The sequence below is a fragment of the Pelophylax lessonae genome (assembly GCF_965119305.1).
Source record: "Pelophylax lessonae genome assembly, chromosome: 1".
In the NCBI taxonomy this organism is placed as follows: Eukaryota; Metazoa; Chordata; class Amphibia; order Anura; family Ranidae; genus Pelophylax; species Pelophylax lessonae.
The window spans coordinates 232582026-232606204 of NC_138768.1; the positions used below are offsets into that span (position 1 = coordinate 232582026).

Here is a 24179-nt window from a genome sequence, read left to right on the forward strand (position 1 = left end):
GATCCACGGGCCGATCCGGTTTTGCTGAGTCCCGGCTCAGCCGTCCCTTACTTGCACGGAGCCCCCGATCTGGTTTTTCTGAGTCCCGGCTCAGGCGTCCCTTGCTTGGTGTAGTAGTAATATGGGAGCCGCTACTTCCTGTATAGGTCTGGCTCACAGGCGGAGTGATATCAGATGCACTCTGCCTGTGAGTGGAGGAACCATACACATGATGCAGCGGCTTCGCTCTGTACTGCAGCCGCATGCATATTGTGTATGTGTGTAGTTCTGGATCGGTATCGGCAGATACACAATGCCAGGTATCTGTATCGGTGCACCCGTAGTTCTAGATCAGTAATTTTTGTAGCCAGAGACTTTCAGAACCTGATCAGCATTGACAACCTATGTAATAAGGGCTGCAGTGCTGCATGAATTGCTAAGTTCTTCTGATGTATGCGTGCAGTCATGCTTATAGCAATGGTCCTATACCCAGGACCTGGGACGTTTCTTTTGTGTATTAGACTGGTCTGTAACACATTACACAGAAATGTTACTCTCAGTCAGTTTTGTATTTGTCTGATCTGTTGTAGTATTGACTGTATGGAGGTTTTGTGGATTATATAGGCTTAAGGCTATATCACTGGCTACATATGCAAATTACCTTAATCAAATGATGATCTGCAGAATGTTTTTGTGAAGCTATGTAGCATAGCCAAAAATGAGTTGCAGTTTTGTAGTTTTTAAAAGTGATTGTAAACAATCACTTTGTAAAACAGCCCATTCAGTGTTTAAAATTGGAACAAAAGCCAAAACCTTTGTGTATAGATGATTAAAAATAAATAAATTATAAATCCCCCCCCCCCCACCCATTTTTATAAGTGATCCCCCTGCTCCCTGTGCTCTCAGCTGCATAACATCTGGGGGGAGGAGACAGCAGCACACTGAGCTTCTCAGTGAATAGCTGTGCAGGTGGTGGAGAGCAGGCTGAGTTGCCAGCACAGCTAGAGAACTGACCACAGTGTGTTATCCTGCTTAGCATTGGCAGTTTTTTAACAGTAAATTAGAGGAACTTGCAGAAACACCAGCAATTTCACATACAGGAAGCAATACGAGAACAGGATACTTTTTCATAAAAGTACACAGTACAACAGGCACATATTACGAGTATGAAATGCTTTTTCTCTAGCGCTCATCGACAGACGTAGTCCTCGGTGATACACCACCTTCGGGTTATGTTACCTCCGCAGGAGCAGGACTAGACAGGAAATTAAAAAGCTCTGGCCACACCCTAGGGGCAGTCCCAGAGGGTATATCCTCTCTCTCTCTGCCTCAGCAAATCAGTTATTTTCTGTCTAGTTAGGAGTAAGGACCTAGATACCTTGCTGGGATCTCAGGTCCTGGCAAGAATTTTTTTCTAAAAGGATTTTTGGACAGCTTTTTTTCTCCAGTGTTCCTGTGAGATCTTCAAGCAAGAAAGCTGAACTGGGCGACGGGCTGGATGTTGAGATCCGGTGGTCACCCCAGTTCAGCCTACGAGCGCGTGCAGGCCATAGCTCCGCGCTGGGTCGGCCGCGACAAAGTCCCATTAAAAGGACTGAACCCGCGAGTTAAACGTCTCGCTGAAACGCCAAAGACCATGAGTCACGGCGTCCGTATCGGTCGACAGCCCTCCCGCCCCGGTGGAGAGGGGTACTGTCAGGAGTTGGTGCCCGCCTGGTTCCGGTATGGTGAGTAGTATGTTCCCCCTTTTTTCCCTGACGGGTTTTGTGGTGAACGCGGGCCCCTCTCTGTATGGTAAGAAAGAGTTCTTTCTATCCTATAACATGTCACAAATCCTCCTACTTTGAGTGTGATTTTATGTGTGCAAAAAGCCAGGAGGCTTGGTTTGGGAGCTAACAATCTATTGTATACATGTTTTAAAGATGTAATCTGTGGCATTCTGGGAATCTTATGGGTTAAGTATAAGCTACCTACCAGTCAGAAGCCATGGACATGTAGACTGCCTTCCAAATCAGATCTCCAGCTAATAGCAGGCCTCCCGAACGGCCATGCGGTCCGCCAGGGCCGGTACCGCCAACCACGCCATATCCCCATGCAGAGAGAGTGTTGTGTGCCTGCAGCACACCGCTAGTCAGCACAGGCCGCCGCCATTTTTTTTGCTGGATCGCACGAGCCGCCATTTTGGCGTAGCCTCGTGTCTCCAGCATGGGGGCGGCCATGTTTGAGGTGATTCTACACCTCGTGGAGCTTGGGGGAGGCGCCGGAAGGCGTGCAGAGGGGCGGAGCCGCCTCCTTTCTTCCTGGGCAGCCAGCCAAAAGACTTCCTGTTTGTCTAAGACAGCGCTGTAAGCTGTTGCAGTTTAACTCTGAACATCAAGTGGTGAGCCTGGGGGTCTATCTCTCTCTCTCTCGATCGATAGGGATCCCTAGCAGGTAACACTAAGGGGTTTTTTTTTTTGTGGCGCTGAGGGTCAAAAAAAAAAAAAAAAAAAAAAAAGTTTTTTCTTTACTTTTGAATTATATCATCCAGGAAGTAACTGGAGTTATTATGGACCCTGCCACACATATTCCCCCACCTGTTTCCCTCGAGGGGGCCTCGGGACCCGCCGGTGCACAGAGTATAGTCATTTACAGCAATTTTGGAGTCTATGGTGGCTCGGGTGGAGGCGGCCTGTCAGGGACGGGGGTCAAGGAAGCGACCCCCGCCTACCCCTATACTATCTGACACCTCTGACTCAGATTCAGAGATGGTCACTGCAGTTGCAGGTTCCTCTGCAAGGGCTGTTATCCCAGGTAAAGCCCCCTCAGACAGTGAGGAGGACGCTTCTTCTCCTGCTATAATTCAGGAAGAAGCATTGGTGGACGCACTAGTTGTGGCAGTGCAAGAAACCTTAAAACTTGAGGCTTTACCGGCAGAGGCAACTGAAACAGAGAGGCCTTTTGGGACTAATAAGCCCATCAAGACGGCGAAGGCTTTTCCTGTACCTAAATGTTTTGGTAATCAGATTAAAGGAGAATGGGAGCATTCTAAACGTACCTTTACTATTTCCAAGCGTATTGCTAGACGCTATCCGTTTGAGGAATCCATCATTAAGAAATGGACGGTACCACCAGTCGTGGATCCGCCTATTTCCAGGCTGAATAAAGCCACAGTTATTCCAGTGGAGGACACTTCGTCCTTTAAGGATCCGGTGGATCGAAAGATAGAAGCGGAGTCCCGCACTATCTTTTCTCTGATAGGGTCAGCATTTAGACCAGTAATTGTTATTGGTCTAGTTTCCCAGACACTTACGGAATGGGCGAAAATGGTACGCCAAGATCTTAGGGGAAAAGATATTCCCCAGGAGACATCTGATTTGATAGAACAGATCATACAAGGGCTACGGTTTATATGTGACGCAGCCTTGGACACTACTCCCTTGTTAGGGCATGCATCTAAGTTAGCAGTGATCCTCAGACGTGTGCTGTGGTTAAAATGCTGGTCAGCTGACCTAGGTTCCAAAAAGACTTTGACCAATCTCCCTTTTCAGGGGAATCGTCTATTTGGAGCCAACCTAGATGAAATCATTAAGGATGCCACCGGGGGCAAGAGTACTTTTTTGCCACAGGCTGCAAAAGCTAAGGGACCTCGCAACAAGCGAGGACCTTTCTTTACCGCCCATAAAGGGCGCCCGGCTGGTACTCCCGGGAAAGGCAAGACTCCTCCAGGAGGATTCAAGAAGGGCTGGTCGGACAAGCAGAGGACCAACCCAGCCAAACCCGAAGTAAAGGAGTACACAGCCTGAAGGTGCGCCCCCACCCGATTTCAGGGTGGGGGGACGTTTTCACCGGTATTCAGGACATTAGATCGAGCATCAACCACTACTACCGGTGCGATTCTTCCCTTCCAACATTTAAGTACAGGAAGCGGTAGTTACCGTTCCCTGTATAGATCTTTTCCTTTACCTTTTCCTAAGATTAGTCCCGATACCTCACAGGAATCGGATCTGATTGACCAGATAGGCCAAGTAGCCTCTAGTCGGGTGACTTCGGTCCCTGAGGTTCAACCAGAAAAGATCACCTTTCCTGATAACTATCAGGTATCTGATAAATGTGTGGGAACAGAAAACGACCAGACTTTCTTGGATGGTCGGGGCCAGATAGCTCTAGGGACGCCTGGTTCAGATCCAATCAGCGCCAGTGGTCCTAGAAATTCTAGGCTGGCCTCTTTAAGCCGGCCTGGCCGACTTGGACATGTTAGTCGCAGACGTTCCGTGGGAACTTCGTCTCAGGGAGTGTCTGTAGTCTCAAGGACCTATTTACCTTCGTGCTTTACAGTCGCTGGTTTTAATGGCCTGGCCATTGAGACCCAAGTACTGAAGGACAGAGGTTTGTCTACTTCAGTCATTCCTACCCTTATTAAAGCAAGGAAAGCGACTTCCAGCAAAGTCTATTATCACACATGGAAGACTTACATTGCGTGGTGCGAATCTTTAGGATTTCCTCCACGTACCTATTCGGTGTCTCGAATATTGGCCTTTTTGCAACAAGGGGTTGAGCAGAAGCTAGCCTTGAGCACCATCAAGGGTCAAGTTTCAGCATTAGCAATCTTCTTTCAGAAACCTTTAGCTACCAAATCCTTGGTGCGGAATTTCATCCAGGGGGTGCGGCACCTGGCTCCTCCAGTCCGCGCGCCCTTACCGCCCTGGGATCTTAATTTGGTTTTGTCGGTTCTACAGAAACCTCCCTTTGAAAACATCAGGGAGATTCCCTTGCTTACTTTATCCCAGAAGGTGGTCTTCTTGGTGGCTATTACTTCTGCTCGCAGGGTGTCAGAACTGGCTGCATTATCATGCCAGTCCCCATACCTAGTGATTCATAGGGATAAGGTAGTACTTCATCCTAAGCCATCTTTTCTTCCTAAGGTGGTTTCAGATTTTCATCTGAATGAAGATATTGTACTACCTTCCTTGTGTCCTCAGCCCAAGCATCATCGGGAACATGCGTTGCATTCCTTGGATGTGGTTCGGGCAATCAGGGTATACCTGAAAGCTACGGAATCATTCCGTAAGACGGATTCACTTTTTGTGATCACGGATGGCCCCAGAAAGGGTTTGCCTGCATCTGCCGCGACCATTGCCAAATGGATTAGACAAACGGTGGTACAGGCTTATTCTATTAAGGGTCAGAGTCCTCCGTTCCCTGTTAGGGCGCACTCCACTCGAGCGCTCAGTACTTCCTGGGCCTTTCGCCATCAGGCGTCAGTGGTCCAGGTATGTAAGGCGGCCACTTGGTCGTCGGTACATACCTTTACTAAATTCTATAAAATTGATGTGACGGCATCGGCAGATGCCTCATTTGGCCGCAAGGTTTTGCAGGCCGCAATTTGAGGAGACCGGTGGTCTACCTCGAGGGTTTTTTTCTGTTTGAAAATTTTTTTTGTTGAGTCTCATCATTAAGGATGAGCATTGTAAACTTCTAGTTGGCACCGGTTGGGCCTTCTAGATTGGGATTTGATTTCCATTTTCCCACCCCTCAGTTGTGATACTGCTCTGGGACGTCCCGAAGGTGGTGTATCACCGAGGACTACGTCTGTCGATGAGCGCTAGAGAAAAATGGATTTTTGTAAAATCTTACCGTAAAATCCTTTTCTCTTAGCTCATCGACAGACGTAGTCCCCGCCCCTCTGTTTTGGAGTTGGGTTGGGTTAAATTCTCTAAGCACTTCTTTTTCACATAACTGATTTGCTGAGGCAGAGAGAGAGAGGATATACCCTCTGGGACTGCCCCTAGGGTGTGGCCAGAGCTTTTTAATTTCCTGTCTAGTCCTGCTCCTGCGGAGGTAACATAACCCGAAGGTGGTGTATCACCGAGGACTACGTCTGTCGATGAGCTAAGAGAAAAGGATTTTACGGTAAGATTTTACAAAAATCCATTTTTATTGTGTTATAAACCGTATAATGACAAAAATCAGACAGACATTCAAAATAGCCTGAACATCAGACGACTATTATTATAACAAACAAAGCTTCAGCACAAAGGCACACAGTACGGCTCAGAGGAAAAAAAACACTTTAAATATTCAAACATTTGCTGTGATCTTGGGTTTTGGTGGGGCATGGAGATTGTGATGCACCTGACCAACTTTATAAATTTGCACATCCAATTCAGTGGTTAACATTCAATGAAAACTGGTGTGATTAGTCTATCCTTGTTTTATATACACACTGCCTTAACATCTTCAGCTCTTTGGATGAGTGAACAGGTTAAACAAGCTCATGGCTGCAGTAGCAGCTGGGAGCATTTACAGTTTTGCTCACTCAGTGCCTGGCTTTTATAGAAGTGATCTGGGTGGCTGTAGATCCAACTGATCACTTTTATGTGACTTGTGGCCCTTACCCAATCAACCGTGCTGCTCAGGAAGCTAGAGCACTATTATTTGCAGCACTTTGACTCTTCAGGGTATTGCCAGCACATGTTTTGACCCTTGATGCAGCACTAAGTAACTACAAAAGAAAAAGCTGCATATTTTGTTACTGTTTATGCCACCTGTCTGCATAAGAGTAATGCAGAGCGTTCAGCTGTGCTTTAACATTTAGTGGGGCATGGTGTAGAAAGCATTAACGGGACTTCACTTCTGCAAATTTTAGACTGCTAGATAGTCCATGTGATATTTTTGTTAGGTAATATTGGATTTTAATATGGAATTTTAATATGCAACAAATCATCTTGCTTAGGAGATAAAGCATTGATAAACTGTTTTGTGTTTATTTTTATTTTATGTAGGTAGTAAAGGTAATTGTTTTCCTTTCCAGGTACCCTCTGATGATGCTTATGCTCACTGGAAAGAACAGTATACGTCTTCTGCTGATATATGTACACATGCTTATTGGTGAGTATCCTCAGTACACCAATATAGTATGGCTGTCAATTCGGAAATATGTTTCTTGATTGTCCTTTTGGGAAGACAGAGGAATTCAGAAAAACCCAGGGGTATAGTGCCACCTTCAGGAATTTTGGACACTGGCAAACAGTTATAAGCCAGCCCCTGTATAACCGATACTCAACCCAGCATGCCTCAGTTTTTTGCTAGTGTCCCTAGAAAGGTTGATCTCCATTTCTTAAGCTCTACTGATGAAACATCTAACTGTACTTTATTCCTTGATGACTTTAATTCATGTTTTGTTATACATCACTTTTTGGTAACTTTTGTCAAGATTCTGTTCTTCATCGCTCATTGAGTTGATAGTCGTGTTCCATATTAAAGTATTGTCAGCCACAGCTTTGGGGGCTGTACATGACCCCCCCCCCCCCCCCCCTGCTTGACTGGACATGCCAGCCTAGAATGTGACCTTGGACCATTGGGCTCTGCATTAGACCAGTCTTCAAGATGAGTTTTCTGGGTTGGTTAGCCGCAGAGTTTTCTAGGTGGAGACTGTGGCTCAGCCTCTGATGTGGCCCTGTCTCTGAAAATTGGCTAGTGATTGAAGCTGGTTGGGAGCTCTCTCTGTTAAACTATGGTAAGGGCCAAGGGATTGAGCACTACTGTAATTCATTTGGAGTGCTATAAGCACATGCTATCTTTTCAAAGACGTGTAGAATGTAGTCCTGCTGCCATTGGTGAACCCAGCCTATGCTTTCCTAGTGGTTCTAGGGGTGTTTGGTATCCCTAAAAGGGGCCTTCCTCTAAAACCTAAGACTACCTGTAAAGTTATCGTCATTGGTCTCTCTTGCAGGGCTGTTGGGTAGGGTGTTAAACTACCTATTGGATGTGGATTGTTTTGGCTGACTCCAGTCTCACTGGTTTGGGTGCATTTATTTCATTGGCTAGAAGTTTCACCATGGTGGTGAATTTTCTCTTGTCTGGATCAATAGGAGGATCTTCTGCATTTCCCCTTTGTTAATGGTTATATATGTGAGGGGGCCCTAATAATGGCCTAATACTTAACTATTAACTTGAATTCATTGTGGTGCAAAAGAACATAAGTGCCAAATCCTAAACCGTGAAATACAATACAATGTGCAATGACTATAAATACTAAATCAATTGTGCAATACAATGGAAATGTGCAAAACTCAAAATGTTCTTTTAAAAAAAAAAAAAAAATTCTGAATTTCTTCTATGTTAAGTCTCCAATATGGTAAATTGTGGGAGACCATCACCAGCTTGGAATATATTCAAAATCACCCAGAAGTGCTCAGTTGCATGTCCAATTACCATAGAACCATGACCCTCTTGAGTCCTGTTTGGCATCTCTCCATGGTATGTCAACAATCTCTCCTCCCAACCAGAACACCACATTAAGGCCCCTTTCACATTTATGCGACTTGTCATGCGATTTGGGACTGCAAAATTGCATGACAAGTCGTTCTCCATTATTTCCAATGAGCCCATTCATATCTGTGCGACTTGAGGTCGCACCGACTTCAAAGTAGTCCCTGAACTACTTTTGGCATGATTTTGATGCGTTTTGAGGAAAAGACATTATAAGCCCACTCAAAATCGCGGCAACAAAGTCGCTGTAAAATCGTGCGACTTTAAAGTCGCACCAGTGTGAAAGGGGCCTTAAGTAAGAGAAAGGACAGCCAATTTTGAATATATGCCAAGCTGGTGGTGATCTCTAACAATTTACCGTATCGAAGACTTAACCTAGAAGAAATGAATAGTTTTTAAATGACATTTCACGTTTTGTACATTTCCATTGTATTGCACAATTGAGTTAGTATTTATAGTCCTAGCACATTGTATTTCACGGTTTATGATTTGCCACTTGTTTTGCACCATAGTGTATTTAGGGTAATGTTACCTTTTTAAGTATTAGCCCATTACTAGCACCCCCACATACAGTTGTGCCCATAAGTTTACATACCCTGGCAGAATTTTATTTCTTGTTAATTTTTACGAGAATATGAATAACACAAACTTTTTTCACTCATGGTTAGGGTTTGGCTGAAGGCATTTATCAATCAACTGTGTAGAAAAGAAATCAGGTGCGCTAAAATTCACTGGTGTCACAAATCAGGAAAAGGTGTGACACTATGAGTGTCCCCCATATACCTGTGATGTGTTTCCAAAATTGATGTGCACTTGAACGGGTGTACAGTAAATACTATGCACCCTGGTGCATATACTTGGGTGTGTTATGGTGAATAGGTGATGATGAATGGATAATGTGATACCAACATAAACCAACAAAGTGCACAAGTAATTCAAAGAAAAAGTGTCCAATATTTCAATGGTTGCCACCTCAGTGTATAGTCCATATACATATAAAAGTGCATAAAGTCCCAATCGTCCCCTCACAGGCTAAAGTAAAATCCACTCTGTGGGTTCCTCTAGATCCGTGGGGTGCAGATGGGTTCCACCACCTTTGTGGGGATTAGCCCCTTACCATAGAGAAAAGAGGTTAAGGACGGATAATCAACCCAGTAGTGTCTTGGGAATTCAGGGAGGTCACCGTGAAATAATCAGATAGTAAGTGTGGCCTCTTACCGGATCGCTCAAACCAAAAGACGACTGTCTCACTGATCTTTCGGTGTCTCAACCCAATCCCGGTCCACTCTTGTTCTGGGTGTTACTCTCCGCACAGATGAGGGCTTCCACGTGTATCTCACAGAAACAGAATCAGACCATAGCGCAGTACCTTTGACAATTTATTAAAACAAAAGTATCCAGTGCACTTAGTTAGATGTTAACTAATGGACACAGGAAACCGATATTGGAGAGGCCGTGGCCGCCTGCAGTGCGGTCCTCGGCAACTTGCAATGACGATGCGGCGCTCCTCTGTGACGCGTTTCCACTAAACAGTCGTCTACGGAAATAGGAGTAAGCCAGCACCGCCATCATCCGCCCTTAAATATCCTGATGTACGCCGAACTTCCGGTGTCTGCAATGTATGTCTTTCCCAGTGCACACAGGAAGTGACCTCACACCCGGGTCTGCCTAGGAGACTTCCTGTCTCTGAAGGGGATAAACATCCGGGTCAAAGGCCGGGGATGTCAGTCTTCCCCAGTGCACACAGGAAGTGACTTCACACTCGGGTCTGCTTAGGAGACTTCCTGTCTTTGAAGAAGGTAAACATCTGGGTTAAAGGCCGGGGATGTCACCGTTCTCCTGAGCCTATCAACGGCTGAATTGTAGGCTGAATAGGACTTGCAGCGACCGGAAGCTGGGTCTTAAAGAACTGAATGTATACATAAAAAAGGTAATCTAAAGCACGATATTCCATTCCGCTGTTTTGCAATACAGCGGTGGAACATACTCTGCTAATTAAGTAACATACACCAATTAAAATCATAAAACAATAAAACAATATAACAATATAAAAATTGCCTTGTATTATCAATCAACTGTTTACTCTTTTTAAATCATAATTACGACAGAAACTACCCAAATGACCCTGATCAAACGTTTACATACCCCGGTGATTTTGGCCTGATAACATGCACACAAGTTGAGACAAAGGGGTTTGAATGGCTATTAAAGGTAACCATCCTCACCTTTTGAACTGTTTGCTTGTAATAAACGTGTGTATAAAAGGTCAGTGAGTTTCTGGACTCCTAACACACCCTTGCATCTTTCATCCAGTGCTGCACTGACGTTTCTGGATTTTAGGTCATGGGGAAAGAAAAGAATTGTATAAGGATCTGCGGAAAAAGGAATTGAGAATGTCAATCTGCAGTTTTCAAACTCTAATCAAGAAGTGGAAAAAAAGGGATTCTGTTGAAACCAAACCATGGTAAGGTAGACCAACTAAAATTTCAGCCACAACTGCCAGGAAAATCATTTGGGATGCAAAGAAAAACCCACAAATAACTTCAGGTGAAATACAGGACTCTGAAAACATTTGGTGTGGCTGTTTCAAGATGCACTATAAGGAGGCACTTGACGAAAGATGAGATGCATGGTCGAGTTGCCAGAAGAAAGCCATTACTACGCAAATGCCAAAAGTATCCCGCTTACAATAAGCCAAACAGCACAGAGACAAGCCTCAAACCTTCTGGCACAAAGTCATTTGGAGTGATGAGACCATAATCAAGCTTTTTGACCACAACCATAAACGCTACATTTGGAGAGGAGTCAACAAGGCCTATGATGAAAGGTACACCATTCCTATTGTGAAACACGGTGGTCGATCGCTGATGTTTTGGGGATGTGGGAGCTACAAAGGCACAGGAAATTTGGTCAGAATTGATGGCAAGATGAATGCTGTATGTTATCAAAAAATACTGGAGGAAAATTTGCATTCATCAGCCCGGAAGCTGCGCATGGGACGTACTTGGACGTACATTCCAACATGACAATGATCCTAAATAGAAGGCCAAGTCGACCTGTCATTGGCTACAGCAGAATAAAGTGAAGGTTCTGTAGTGGCCATCTCAATATCATTGAGCCACATGTCTCCTCAATATCATTGAGCCACTCTGGGGAGATCTCAAACCTGCAGTTGATGCAAGACAGTACACAAAATTACAGGAACTGGAGGCTTTTTACCAGGGAGAATGGGCAGCTTTACCATCTGAGAAGGCAAAGAGCCTCATACACAAATACCACAAGACTTCAAGCTGTCATTGATGTTAAAGGGGGCAATACACGGTATTAAGAACTGGGGTATGTAAACTTTTGATTAGGGTCATTTGGGTAGTTGTCATTTAAAAAGCGTAAACAGTTGATTGTTAAATGGCTTCAGCCAAACACTAACCATGAGAAAAAAGTTTATCCGTATTCTTTTAAAAATGCCCAAGAAATCATAAATTCTGCCAGGGTATGTTAACTTATGAGCACAACTGTATATTCCCATTATTCAGTTTAGGTTTCCTGCACTATTGGGGAGCAGCTTTTAATTACACGTTACTCTCCCCTTGATTGTAGCAGTTTCATTGTTTTTACCTAATCTGGCCTGAATTCTGACATTGGTCCTTAAAGTGGTAGTAAAAGATTTTTATATAACTTTTATACCTACAGGTGTAGAATACAAAAATACTTTATTGAAAAATATCCAGTCAAAAACCAATACAAATCTAAAAACCCAAAACCCTTTATGGTTAAAACCACGCGGACAACGTTTTCACACAGAGCACAATCTGGGCCCCACTCACTCGCATTCACTACACCAGTGCTCAGCCAAATAAACCCATTTGAAATGCCAAACACCCTGGGAAAGGATTCCAAATTGGGGAGCTCCCCATTCACTGGAACCTGGTTACGGAAGTCAGGATGAACCGTTCGCCAGGTCCAATTATTTGAATAGCAATAGGTCAAGGCTGTGTCTAAAGCATAAAGCCTTTCCCGAGTTTGCAGGCACGTAACCTCCTATAGAAGGTAGTCTGCTATAGCAAATTCGCTGGTGCAAAGTTCCACACTGCTGTCTAATCTTAATAACAAGTCAGCCTTTTAGTTTGCAGATCGAGACACACCTCCCAATGTCATACAGACTGGCCAGCCTTTTCACATCTCAAATCCTAATATTAAGTCAGCTGAGTTCATTCATGGACACCTGCACCGCCATGGAGACACAGTTCAATTGGAGAAGGCAGTCTATAAACGATAAGGTAGGATGGAGAAACAAGGGTGCCCAGAGGCTCTCACCACTCCGCAGCACCCGATATGGTTGATCCCCTCTTCCTCCCTGAAAATCCAGGTTGCGTTCAAACAACGGGTAGAGACTGTGTCCAAACAGGTATGAATGGTGTAATGCCTGCGTGCCTGTTAGCCAAGACTCCTTCAACATTCCCCTCTGGCATGGTGGAGCGCACATTGGAATGCAGAGCCCTCTGCTTACGTCAACATGTTTTGCATACGTCATGTACGTTTCCTCAGGATGTAGGGATGCACTATCTTCACATCTATTTATAGCTGTAGCCCCACCTTTTGCCTATTAGTGATGAGAACATCCACTTGGGGCCATCTAGTGGTACAAAATAAAAACTTAAATTTCATTGGTGATGTGTTATGGTGATTCATACTCTGATTCATTCTCGGATAAACCCATTCACACCAGGTTCCAGACTAGGAGTACATTTGTAACACAGTGCTAAATGGCGTACATCAAAATGCCATACAACACAACCAGACAGAACAGATGAAAGGCAGAAGTTAAAGCATAGAGGAAAGTAAAGAAAATGGCAGGAGCAGAACACATCCTCCTTTTCTTCCTCCTTTTGGATGGGTCCCTTCACACATAGACATTGAGGGTAACACAAATAGACAAACGCAGACCACCCAATCCAATAGGATAGTCTAAATTAGGGTTCCAAAAAGACCGTTGGGCTCATTTCATTATTTATCCCTTTAAGGGCCAGGGTATAGAGCCTAAAAATCCAGGACTTTTCCTTTTTAAGCAAAATAGTGTCAGTCACCCCTACGGCCAGAAAGATGCAGGGCAAAGAAACTGAGACCAATAGATTTTTTTTCCCCTGTGTACTGCTTCAAAATGTAAACTGAAAGGCGTTTCTTTAAATTTAATACTTTTTGAATGTTCACCAAATCTCACACGTAGCTGGCATTTAGTTTTTCCAATGTACATCTTCTTACAGGGGCACTCTTTTAGTGGCACAGTTAATAAATTGTTTTATCTCAAAATTCATTACACCATTGGAGTCAACGAAAACATTAGTCCTATCCACATATTTGCACGTTACAATTACCACATGCAAACATTCCTTTTAGTTCGGGGAGATCCGTGAGCCAATTACTATTAACTGTCGTCAAAAATTTAGATTGTACCAAGATACCATTTAAATTCTTAGCCCATTTAGCGACCATTGCAAGTCTTGTGCCAACTTTTGCCCTCACTCTACCTGATCGAGTCAGGATATGCCATTGATCCCGTAGAACTTTACCAACCGCCTTCCACTGTGCTCCATACTTTGTAGTGCCTTCTGAGACCCCCACTAAGGATTATCAGTGTGGTAGGTTTAGGGCAGCCTTTCTCAATCGTTTCAACACAGAGGATCCATTGAAATAAATTTCTGGTCTCGGGGAACCCCTGCTAAAAATTAAAAATCTACAACTCGTGACAGTCGGAAGAATGCTCCTTAATCTTGTCATCATTGGGAAGATTTACCCCCTTACAGGTAGCTAAAGGGAACAATGGTGTCATTGGAAACTTATCTGAGAGGCAGAAATTGCCTATTATACAAGGAACTCCTTGCAACCTCAGGAGGGAACCCTAAGGTTCCACGGAACCCTGGTTGCGAAACCCTGTTTTAGGGGTTAAAAGATCTTTTTTCTTACCCTTCTACCCGCTAATCTTTTGGCTCTCTTGAGGGTCCGATGTGAGTAACTCCTTTCCCTGAATTGCTTTATAGAGATCTGCCTCACGCCGGTAGTCAACGTCCCTTGAACAGTTCCTTTTTGATCCTAAGGAACTGTCCAACTGGAATCCCTTTAACTAGAGACTTCGGGTGATGGCTACCCGCAGACAGTATTTGCTGCTGTTTTTTTCCCTAAAGGTAGCAGTGGTATGTTTACTCTCTGATAACCGAATATAAAGGTATAGAAAGGATTCAGTCAGATGGAATATTACGTGTGTTTAAATAGAGTTCCTTCATAAATTGCCTCAGTTCATAAATCGTACCATCCCAGGGCATCAATACATCGTCGATTTTACCTTAACCACACCCTGGCATGTCCAAGATATATCAGCAAGGCATATACAACCTTCTCCCACCAGCCTAAATGTAGGCATGCATATGATTATGCCCATGGGGCTCCTATTACCATGCCCCTTGTCTGTTAATAGATACCAGTAAATTGGAAAAAGTTTATTGCCAGCTCTGAGAGCTCAATCATAAATTCATTTTGAGTCCCCATCATGGGGAACTTGGCCTCTAAGAAGTGATATACTGCAGCTATACCCCATTCATGGGGAATAGACGTGTAGAGAGACTCCACGTCTATTCCCACAAGAAGCATATCCCTGGGAAAGTCATATCCGCAATCCTATTCAAGACCTCATCATTATCTCTCACATAGGATGGTAAGTCGCATACTAGTAACTTAATGAGTCTATGTACTTTCCCAGTCTCTCCAAGGATCCTCACTGCCAATACAATTGGCCTCCCCAGGGGATTATGCTCATCTTTGTGTATCTTAGGAATGATATAGAAAGGTGTGGGTATTAAAATCATCCACCCTAAGATTTCCAAATTCCTTCTTGGTAAATAAGTTTGCTTCAAAGGCAAAATGTAATTTCTCTTACGTCCTCCGACAGTCGCCGCCCATTCACAGTCTTCACTTATGGGGTATTGACTTCATCTCCACAGGAGTTTCTAGGCATAAGACTTGTAAAAGAACAATAAATCTACATAGTCACACCCATGGGGGCTGTCCTACTAGTCCAATAAACTGAATTGGGTTGGCTATTGCAGGGGGGTATTGGACTAGTAGGACAGCCCCCATGGGTGTGACTATGTAGATTTATTGTTCTTTTACAAGTCTTATGCCTAGAAACTCCTGTGGAGATGAAGTCAATACCCCATAAGTGAAGACTGTGTGAATGGGCGGCGACTGTCGGAGGACTCCGAAAGGAATTTTACGGTAAGATTTTACAAAAATTCAGTTTTCTCATCAGAGCGATGAGCTTGGGAATGGGGTTACCCTCTAGTTTTTTTTTTTTTGTTTTTTTATAGGTATAAGCTTCTGCTAAAAGGCGGTATACCTAATTTACATACATATCCTCCGATAGTAAGACCACATTCCCTACCTTGTCACTCTTAATTACCACACTCTCAGCCTCTTGTAATTCCTGTAGCGGTCTTCGTTCATCATAGTTACATAGTTACATAGTTAGTAAGGTTGAAAAAAGACATCAGTCCATCCAGTTCAACCTATGAGGGGAAAGATTGTCAGTAAAGTTGAACTCCCATTGTAGCTTTTTAAGATCTTCCGTTATCAAATCCAAGAACACCTCTAGGCATTTGTTCCTAAACTGGGGCAAAGATGTAGATCTGATCATAAGATTGGGCTTTCTTCTCCAGGGATCTATTATCGGCTGCTCATCCTCTGATATTTCCCCATCACCTTCAAGGAGGGATACTACAGCATCCACTACTTTTCCGATGGATCAGTGACAACCAAAGTCCTTGTCGCCACTGCCCCATCAGAATAGATGAGTCTATAATACTTTCCTGAGGAAGAGGCATAAATCCTTCGACCTGAAAATGGTCCATCCGATCTAGGGATCGATTATCAGAGGGCCGATATTCACTTTTCCCGATATATCGGTATCGGCCCCATAACTTGCTGATATTGTCGTGATGTCATTGCCTATGTTGCGCCACGCACTTCAAAGATCAAAGATCCCTGTTGGCTCCTGATTTTAAAAAGCTACCGATCTCAAATCATCCTCTTTACCACCAGAGGGTAATGATCTAGTTTTAGATCCAATTTGTGGCGAGTTACCTCGCCGTCTGGATCTACTGCTGCTTCTTCTAGGTGTAAGGTCAAATATTTCTCCCCTCGCCCAACCCTCTTGATCGTGTTTGATTGCTTGGTGATTTTTAGATTCCTCTGTACCCTATCAACTTCTTTTTTAAGTTTGTCAAAGTCTGTTTTATCTTTAAAGGCTTCTAATTCATCCCTAGTTTCAGTAATTTGTTCCTGTAATGTTAATAACGTTTCCTCCTCCACTATAAGCTTCATAACTTCAATCCCATGATTAACATTGGTTTCTCCATTTCTCTATCTGTAAGGACTTGGCACAGCGAATTTGCTATAGCATACTACCCCAATAGGAGGCTACGTGCCTGCATGAGCCTTCAAACTCAGGACTGGCTTTATGGTTTATACACAGCCTTGACCTATTGATATTCAAATAATTGGCCCTGGTGAACTGTTTATCCTGACTTGCGGAACCAGGTTCCAGTGAACGGGAAGCTCCCTGATTTGAAATCCTTTCCCAGGCTGTTTTTCATTTCAAATCCGTTTATTTGGCTGTGCACTGGTGTAGTGAAAGTGTGCGAGTGGGCCTGCAATATTGTGCTCTGTGTAACAATGTTGTCCGCATGGTTTTAACCATAAAGGGTTTTAGATTTGTATTGGTTTTTGACTGGATATTTTTCAATAAAGTATTTTTGTATAATACACCATTGCTGGTTCTTTTATTTTTGGGTTGACCTTTGGTTCCCCCTGTTCTTTTCCATGATGTGACTTCATTGTGGCTTGGCCAATCGAACAGCGGCTGTCCATGAACCCAGAAGAAAAACAGGGTAAAGATGCACCGCTGGAGGGTTTCGTTTTAGGTAAGTCTTTCATAATGTGCTAGTATGTAATTCATACTAGCACATTATGACCTTCATTTGCAGAGGGGTGTATGTATGTGTGCATATATATATATATATATATATATATATATAATCTCCTATCTATCTCTATATATAGACAGACATGGATATCTCCTTCGAAATGTAAGAGGTTTCTAAACTCTTCTTGGGCCTATTGGTGACTGTAGCCCACCCCTCAGACTGCTTTTGTACTTGTACGACTGTTTCTGAATTCCTTCTCCCAAAATATGATGAAGACAGTAAGATTTCTGTACTTGCCATATAATCTTTGAGGGACCCATCACCCCTCCCCCCCGTATATTAAGTACAAGTCTATGCCTAAACAAAATGCTATTGCTGCCTGTATCTGCATTGGAGATTTCCCCTCATTTTATTCCACAGTGACTGTTTTCCCAGGACAGCAAGTTAAGGGAAAGCTCAATAGCAAAAATAACTAACACCAGTTCTGACTGTTCAATAAAGGGCAAAATAGTTTTGAGCTAGAGATATACTTAGATCTACAGAAGCATTCACTATGAACATTAATCAGTTGGACCTAATCTGCATCATCCACCTGTTCAAAATGGGAATTGATTACTCTTAAATGGTTAATACTAGAGCATTATGTCTAAATATAGTGGTATTAACAAAGTGTGTACCATAACATAAAGAGTCAAGGTTGAAGTAGCTAACTTACAAATAGACTGCTGTAAAGGTGAATCCTCTTGACCTAAATGTTATATAGCCTTGTCAGCTGAAAGTACTTTGTGAGTTTTCAAAGCAGCATGAAGGAACAATTCCAAAGCCAAAAAGTCAATGGTGCATCAGTCCAAGAGGTGGGGAAAAACCAAATTGAGCACAAGAGTCTAATAACTAAAACAGACAAATTACTTTGGCAAAGAACAGTGGTCACTAGAGAAACACAGTAACTGGATAGTTGAGAAGCGGTACGGCTTACCAAAATGGTACCAGAAATGGTTCCACATCATCTGTTACCTATTTTTAACCAAGCTGTTAGAATTGATAGCTGTACTGTCTTGCAGGACAATTGCAACATCCAAACCCCAGAGCAGAAAACGTAAACGATTTTAATATATTTTTACATTTGGACTGATTAACATTTGAAAGTCAAAGGATGTCGGTCTTTTGCCAGCTGTTAAAGCAACCTTGTTAAGTGGTTTAGAAAAATTGCAAACTAACTCAGACCTTATCCACATCAGAGAGACTAAATTTTTTTTTTTGTGTGGGTTTTTTGCACAACAATTCATGAATGGGCTGCCCTATGGGCAAAAAACAAACCAAAGTAGCTCCTGTACCCTTCATTTGGAGATGGTACATTTTAATGTTTTTGCCCAGCTATCGCATGACAAAATGCCCTTTTGTGTGTGTGTGTGTGTGTGTGTGTGTGTGTGTGTGTGTGTGTGTACCCAAACGAAATATACATCCTTTTTTTTCCCCACAAACAGAGCTTCCTTTTGGTGGTATTTGATCACCTCTGGGCTTTTCATTTTTTGGGATATTAATAAAAAAAAAAAGAGCAAAAATTTTGCGAAAAAATTGACATTTTCTTCTTTGACAGTTAAAAAATATCCAATATATTCAATTTTTGTCATATATTTAGGCCAAAATGTATTTAGCTACATGTCTTTGACAAAAAAATCCTCAATGAGCGTATTTTTAAACGCTTTAAGACCGGAAAATTTTACCCCCTTCCTGACCAGGCCACATTTTGCGATTCGGCACTGCGTTATTTTAACGGACAACTGCGCGGTCATGCGACGCTGTACCCAAATTAAATTTGTCCTTTTTTCTGATATATAACTATATATATATATATATAATTCTGATATACAACATTCCCAAAAACATTATTAAAAATCAAATTTTTTTAACATTTTAGGCCAATTTGTCGCTGGACGATAACGAGCCACTTTGCCGCAGTACCAGCTCAGTGAGCGGTCGGCAAGTGGTTAAGAATGATTGACACTCAAAAATATGTTCTGCATTTTGGCACGTTTTTGCAAATTACAGAAACGTGCATCTCTGCGCTCGTTTCCGTTACGGGTTTTTTTTTTCCCCTTGTCCCCATTTGCTTAAACTTTGTTTTGTCTGGGAGCTTTTAGGGGTGATCCTATTCTCCAGATTCCCTGCAACAGGCAGGTTGGTTATTTTGGCATTTAAAACCACCCTGATAGGGTCCTTTTACACTTGGTGGAGGATCTGTAAAATTATTTAGCGTCCTGTGGTAGTTAACTGATTGTTTTGCATGCTGGTAGGCCAGGAGTTGTGACACAGTACCATATGTCTGCATGCACACTGCTAAACAAAGTTAAACTATTGAATCCCAAGATTAAGTTGAATACCTTTTACACAGCTACCCTAATGGAAGGTGATCAGCTTCATACCTCCAAGAACTGAGTACAGGCTGTCCCCGGGTTACAAACAAGATGGGAACTGTAGGTTTGTTCTTAAGTCTAAAAGTCGGAACAGGTACACTTTTTAAGTTTAGCTCCAGCCAAAATAATAATTTTTTAAGGTTGTTTTTGGATAGCATAAGGAAGGGTAAACACACCTGTACCATTTGTTTTGCTGTCTGTAGCCCTGTTTAGAAGATTTCACCTCACTTTCTGTACCTAATGACAACTGGATTTTGAAAATTTTGGGTTGTGGAAACAAGGATTAGTGATAAAGCTTCAATGGAGACACCTTTTTCCCATGAGAACTCTTGCAGGAGTGAATTTTCTCTTCCTAGGGCTAGATTTCTCCCCTCGCCCTCTCCTCTGTTGACTCTCTGTAAGTAGGAGTCGTTTGCAAGTCGGATGTTTGTAACCCGGGGCCCGCCTGTACCTTTTATTTTTTGCATACTGGCATATTAAAAAAAATATACCCATTTACCCTTTCTGCCAGGAACGTGCATAAAGATTCAGCATAAAAATGCTTGATCCAGGGCGTAGTTACCCTTGTTTGTGTGCTAAGGTGTATGCTCGTAATTTAATTCTATTGACTGGAACATTAATTTATACAAGTGCCTTGCGAAAGTATTCGGCCCCCTTGAACTTTGCGACCTTTTACCACATTTCAGGCTTCAAACATAAAGATATAAAACTGTAATTTCTTGTGAAGAATCAACAAGTGGGACACAATCATGAAGTGGAACTAAATTTATTGGATATTTCAAACTTTTTTAACAAATAAACTGAAAAATCTGGCGTGCAAAATTATTCAGCCCCCTTAAGTTAATACTTTGTAGCGCCACCTTTTGCTGCGATTACAGCTGTAAGTCGCTTGGGGTATGTCTCTATCAGTTTTGCACATTCCTCCTTGCAAAACAGCTCAAGCTGTTGAGGTTGGATGGAGAGCGTTTGTGAACAGCAGTTTTCAGTTCTTTCCACAGATTCTCGATTTGGATTCAGGTCTGGACTTCGTCTTGGCCATTCTTATGTTTATTTGTGAACCATTCCATTGTAGATTTTGCTTTGTTTTGGATCATTGTCTTGGAAGACAAATCTCCGTCCCAGTCTCAGGTCTTTTGCAGATTCCATCAGGTTTTCTTCCAGAATGGTCCTGTATTGGCTCCATCCATCTTCCCATCAAGTTTAACCTCCTTCCCTGTCCCTGCTGAAGAAAAGCAGACCCAAACCATGATGCTGCCACCACCATGTTTGACAGTGGGGATGGTGTGTTCAGGGTGATGAGCTTTGTTGCTTTTATGGCAAACATAACATTTTGCATTGTTGCCAAAAAGTTCTATTTTGGTTTCATCTGACCAGAGCACCTTCTTCCACATGTTTGGTGTGTCTCCCAGGTGGCTTGTGGCAAACTTTAAAAGACACTTTTTATGGATATCTTTTAAGAAATGGCTTTCTTCTTGCCACTCTTCCTTAAAGGCCAGATTTGTGCCGTATACGACTGATTGTTGTCCTATGGACAGAGTCTCCCACCTCAGCTGTAGATCTCTGCAGTTCATCCAGAGTGATCATGGGCCTCTTGGCTGCATCTCTGATCAGTCTTCTTGTATAGGCTGAAAGTTTAGAGGAATGGCCCGGTCTTCCTAGATTTGCAGTGGTCTGATAATCCTTCGATTTCAATATTATCGCTTGCACAGTGCTCCTTGGGGTGTTTAAAGCTTGGGAAATCTTTTTGTATCCAAATCCGGCTTTAAACTTCTCCACAACAGTATCTCGGACCTGCCTGGTGTGTTCCTTGTTCTTCATGATGCTCTCTGCGCTTTAAACGGACCTCTGAGACTATCACAGTGCAGGTGCATTTATACAGAGACTTGATTACACACAGCTGGATTCTATTTATCATCATTAGTCATTTAGGTCAACATTGGATCATTCAGAGATCCTCACTGAACTTTTGGAGAGAGTTTGCTGCACTGAAAGTAAAGGGGCTGAATAATTTTGCACACCCAGTAGTTTTTCAGTTTTTTTATTTAACAAAGTTTGAAATATCCAATATATTTTGTTCCACTTGATGATTGTGTCCCACTTGTTGTTGGTTCTTCACAAAAAATGTGTTTTATATCTTTGAAGTCTGAAATGTGGCAAAATGGTCGCAAAGTTCAAGGGGGTTCGAATACTTTCGCAAGGCACTGTAGATGCACAATTGTGATAAAACATGTTTGTTTAACTTACTGTCTGTTGAGGTTATCATGAATTGATAACTGGTCACATAGTAGCCCCAGACAGATGCTGAGGGCATATAATTCACAATATACTGTATATCCTCTACATGTTTCGCAGCAGAAGCCGCTTCTTCAGGAGGCGTTTTTTATTTATAAATATATATATATATATATATATATATATATATATATAATAGCTACAACAAAGCAAAAATGTAATTTACTGATGTATCAATAAATTGCAGTGAGGGGAAGAGAGTCACTGATTGCTTACCCAAGAGAGAGACCATTGGGCTAAAATACATGCATATGCACAAACCACGCCAGTACACCTGTCTGAATGCAGGTTTGCGTTTTTTTTTCCTCCAAACGCTGCTCTAAAATACAAATATATGACCACAATGTGCATAGACACATTGGGGTTGATGTGCAAAATCTGATGCAGCTGTGCATGGTAGTCAATCAGCTTCTAACTTCAGCTTTTTTAATTAAGCTTTGACCAAAAAAAGAAAAAAAAAAAAAATGTTTTAGTAAATCCACCTCACTGGATAATACATAGTGTTTAGAGGCATAAAAGGAAAAATGCTTTTAAACGTGGCATTTTTTTCTGCCTGTGTGTATGTAGCCTAACATTTTTTTCCTGCTTTTGATTATCCATCTTCATCCAATTGAATAGAAAATGTAGATTTTTTTTTTTCTGTAACCTTTTATGTTATGCTTTTAACCATTTGAAACTAAAGAGAGGCTCTCAAGAAAATTGTATTAAAATGAGGGTGTTACTGAATTAGGGAGTCAGCTCCTGCAGAATTGATGTAAATAGTGATCTGAACTTGGAAGACATACGTTTTCTCACATACTTGAAAATAGATTTTTTTTCTCTTTCGTTCATTGACGGAAACGGCTACCGGTATTCATAACCATTGGGTTATTCTGCCTCCTACAGCAGAAAAACTAGGCAGAAAAAAAATTCTGGCTACACCCATGGGCATTCCCAGGCGGTATACTTCCTCTCTGCTAGAGCCACTCAGTTTTGTTTTTTGTTTGCTTAGTCAGGAGTAAGGGCCTAGTTCCTTACATGGCTCCTGGCAAAATTTTTTACATAGAAACATTTTCCTCCTGGATTTTTGCTGTGAGATCTACAATCAACTGCCGGACTGACGACCGGCTGGATAATCTAGATCCAATAGTCACTCTAGACTGGCGAGCGTGCACAGACTTCAGCTCAGCGCTAGGTTAGCCAAGACCTAGCCCCACCGGACAGGGGCTGGTCTGCGTGTAAGCGCCTTGTGAGGTCACATATATACGACCTGGGTCTCGGCCCGAGTCACAGCATTCCTCCTGGCAGACAGCACCCTTTTTCGATGGAGAGGAATTCTGTCTGGAGCGGTGCCCGCCTGGTTCCTGGAGGTTTTTAGGCTGCAGCTGGACGATCGATTGCCCCTCCTTGGGACGGTCGGACCCCCGGGTTCCCTTCCTTCCCACAGGTCCCCCCCTTTGCCGAGTCCCTCATCTTGCCCCCTCCGCATATGCTGCAGCTGTTTTGGTGGTATGGCCACTTTCCTGGGGTGGTGGCAGGGCCCTCACTGGCAATTGGGATTGGACGATCGATTGCAGGTGGGGTAGGAGGTTGTACCTGGTGGGGGCTCCTTCCAGGGCCCTCCGTCCTGCCTGGATCTGTCCTTGAGTCCTGGTCTCCCAATTCTGGGTCCCTGTATACCTCGTGGGCCGCCATTTTGTTGTAGCCTGTGTTCTGTACACTGCGGCCTTGATTGTGCTGTCTGGCGGCCATTTTGCTGTACTTTGCCATTGAAAGTAGCGGTGGCCATGACAGTGGAGCCCTGTGGGGGGCGTTTACGGCGATGGGAGCCCCTCCTCATCCCCTGGTGCTGACTCCTGGATCATTTTACTTCTGATCCCTGCACGCGTAGTGCAGATTATCCTAGTTTCTGCAGGTGCTGGTCTCTGTGGGTTTTGAGTCTGGTTGGGTGCTCTCCCTCTCTGCTGTGGATCGCTTGGTGCCGGGCAACCAGATGGTGCTGCCAGCACAGTGGGGATTTTCCCTTAGCAGCTTTTTACACACTTTTGTGGGGTCCCCCTGGTGTCTCATGGAGTCTTTGGCACACATTTTCCCACCTGATTTCCTCTCTAAAGGCTGTGAGGGCCTCCGGGTCCCAACATCCATCCATCCATGCATGCACGGACGGCAGTCCTGGAGTCCCTTGTATACTGGGTGAAGGTGGCTTGCAGGGGACGGGCTAGCAAAAAGCGCCCCCCACCTTCCCCTGCCTCATCTGATCCTGAATCTGATTCAGCCGCTGCGGACGTGG

At 43.3% G+C, this 24179-nt stretch overlaps 1 protein-coding gene across 1 annotated transcript in view; it reads left to right on the plus strand.

Moving 5' to 3' along the window:
* SBNO1 (strawberry notch homolog 1) overlaps nucleotides 1-24179 on the plus strand; it is a 189397-nt gene that overhangs the window by 145261 nt on the left and 19957 nt on the right. The window contains exon 30 of the mRNA XM_082243098.1: nucleotides 6773-6849. Coding sequence (XP_082099224.1) covers nucleotides 6773-6849 — 77 coding nt within the window. The remainder of the gene's footprint in view (nucleotides 1-6772; nucleotides 6850-24179) is intronic.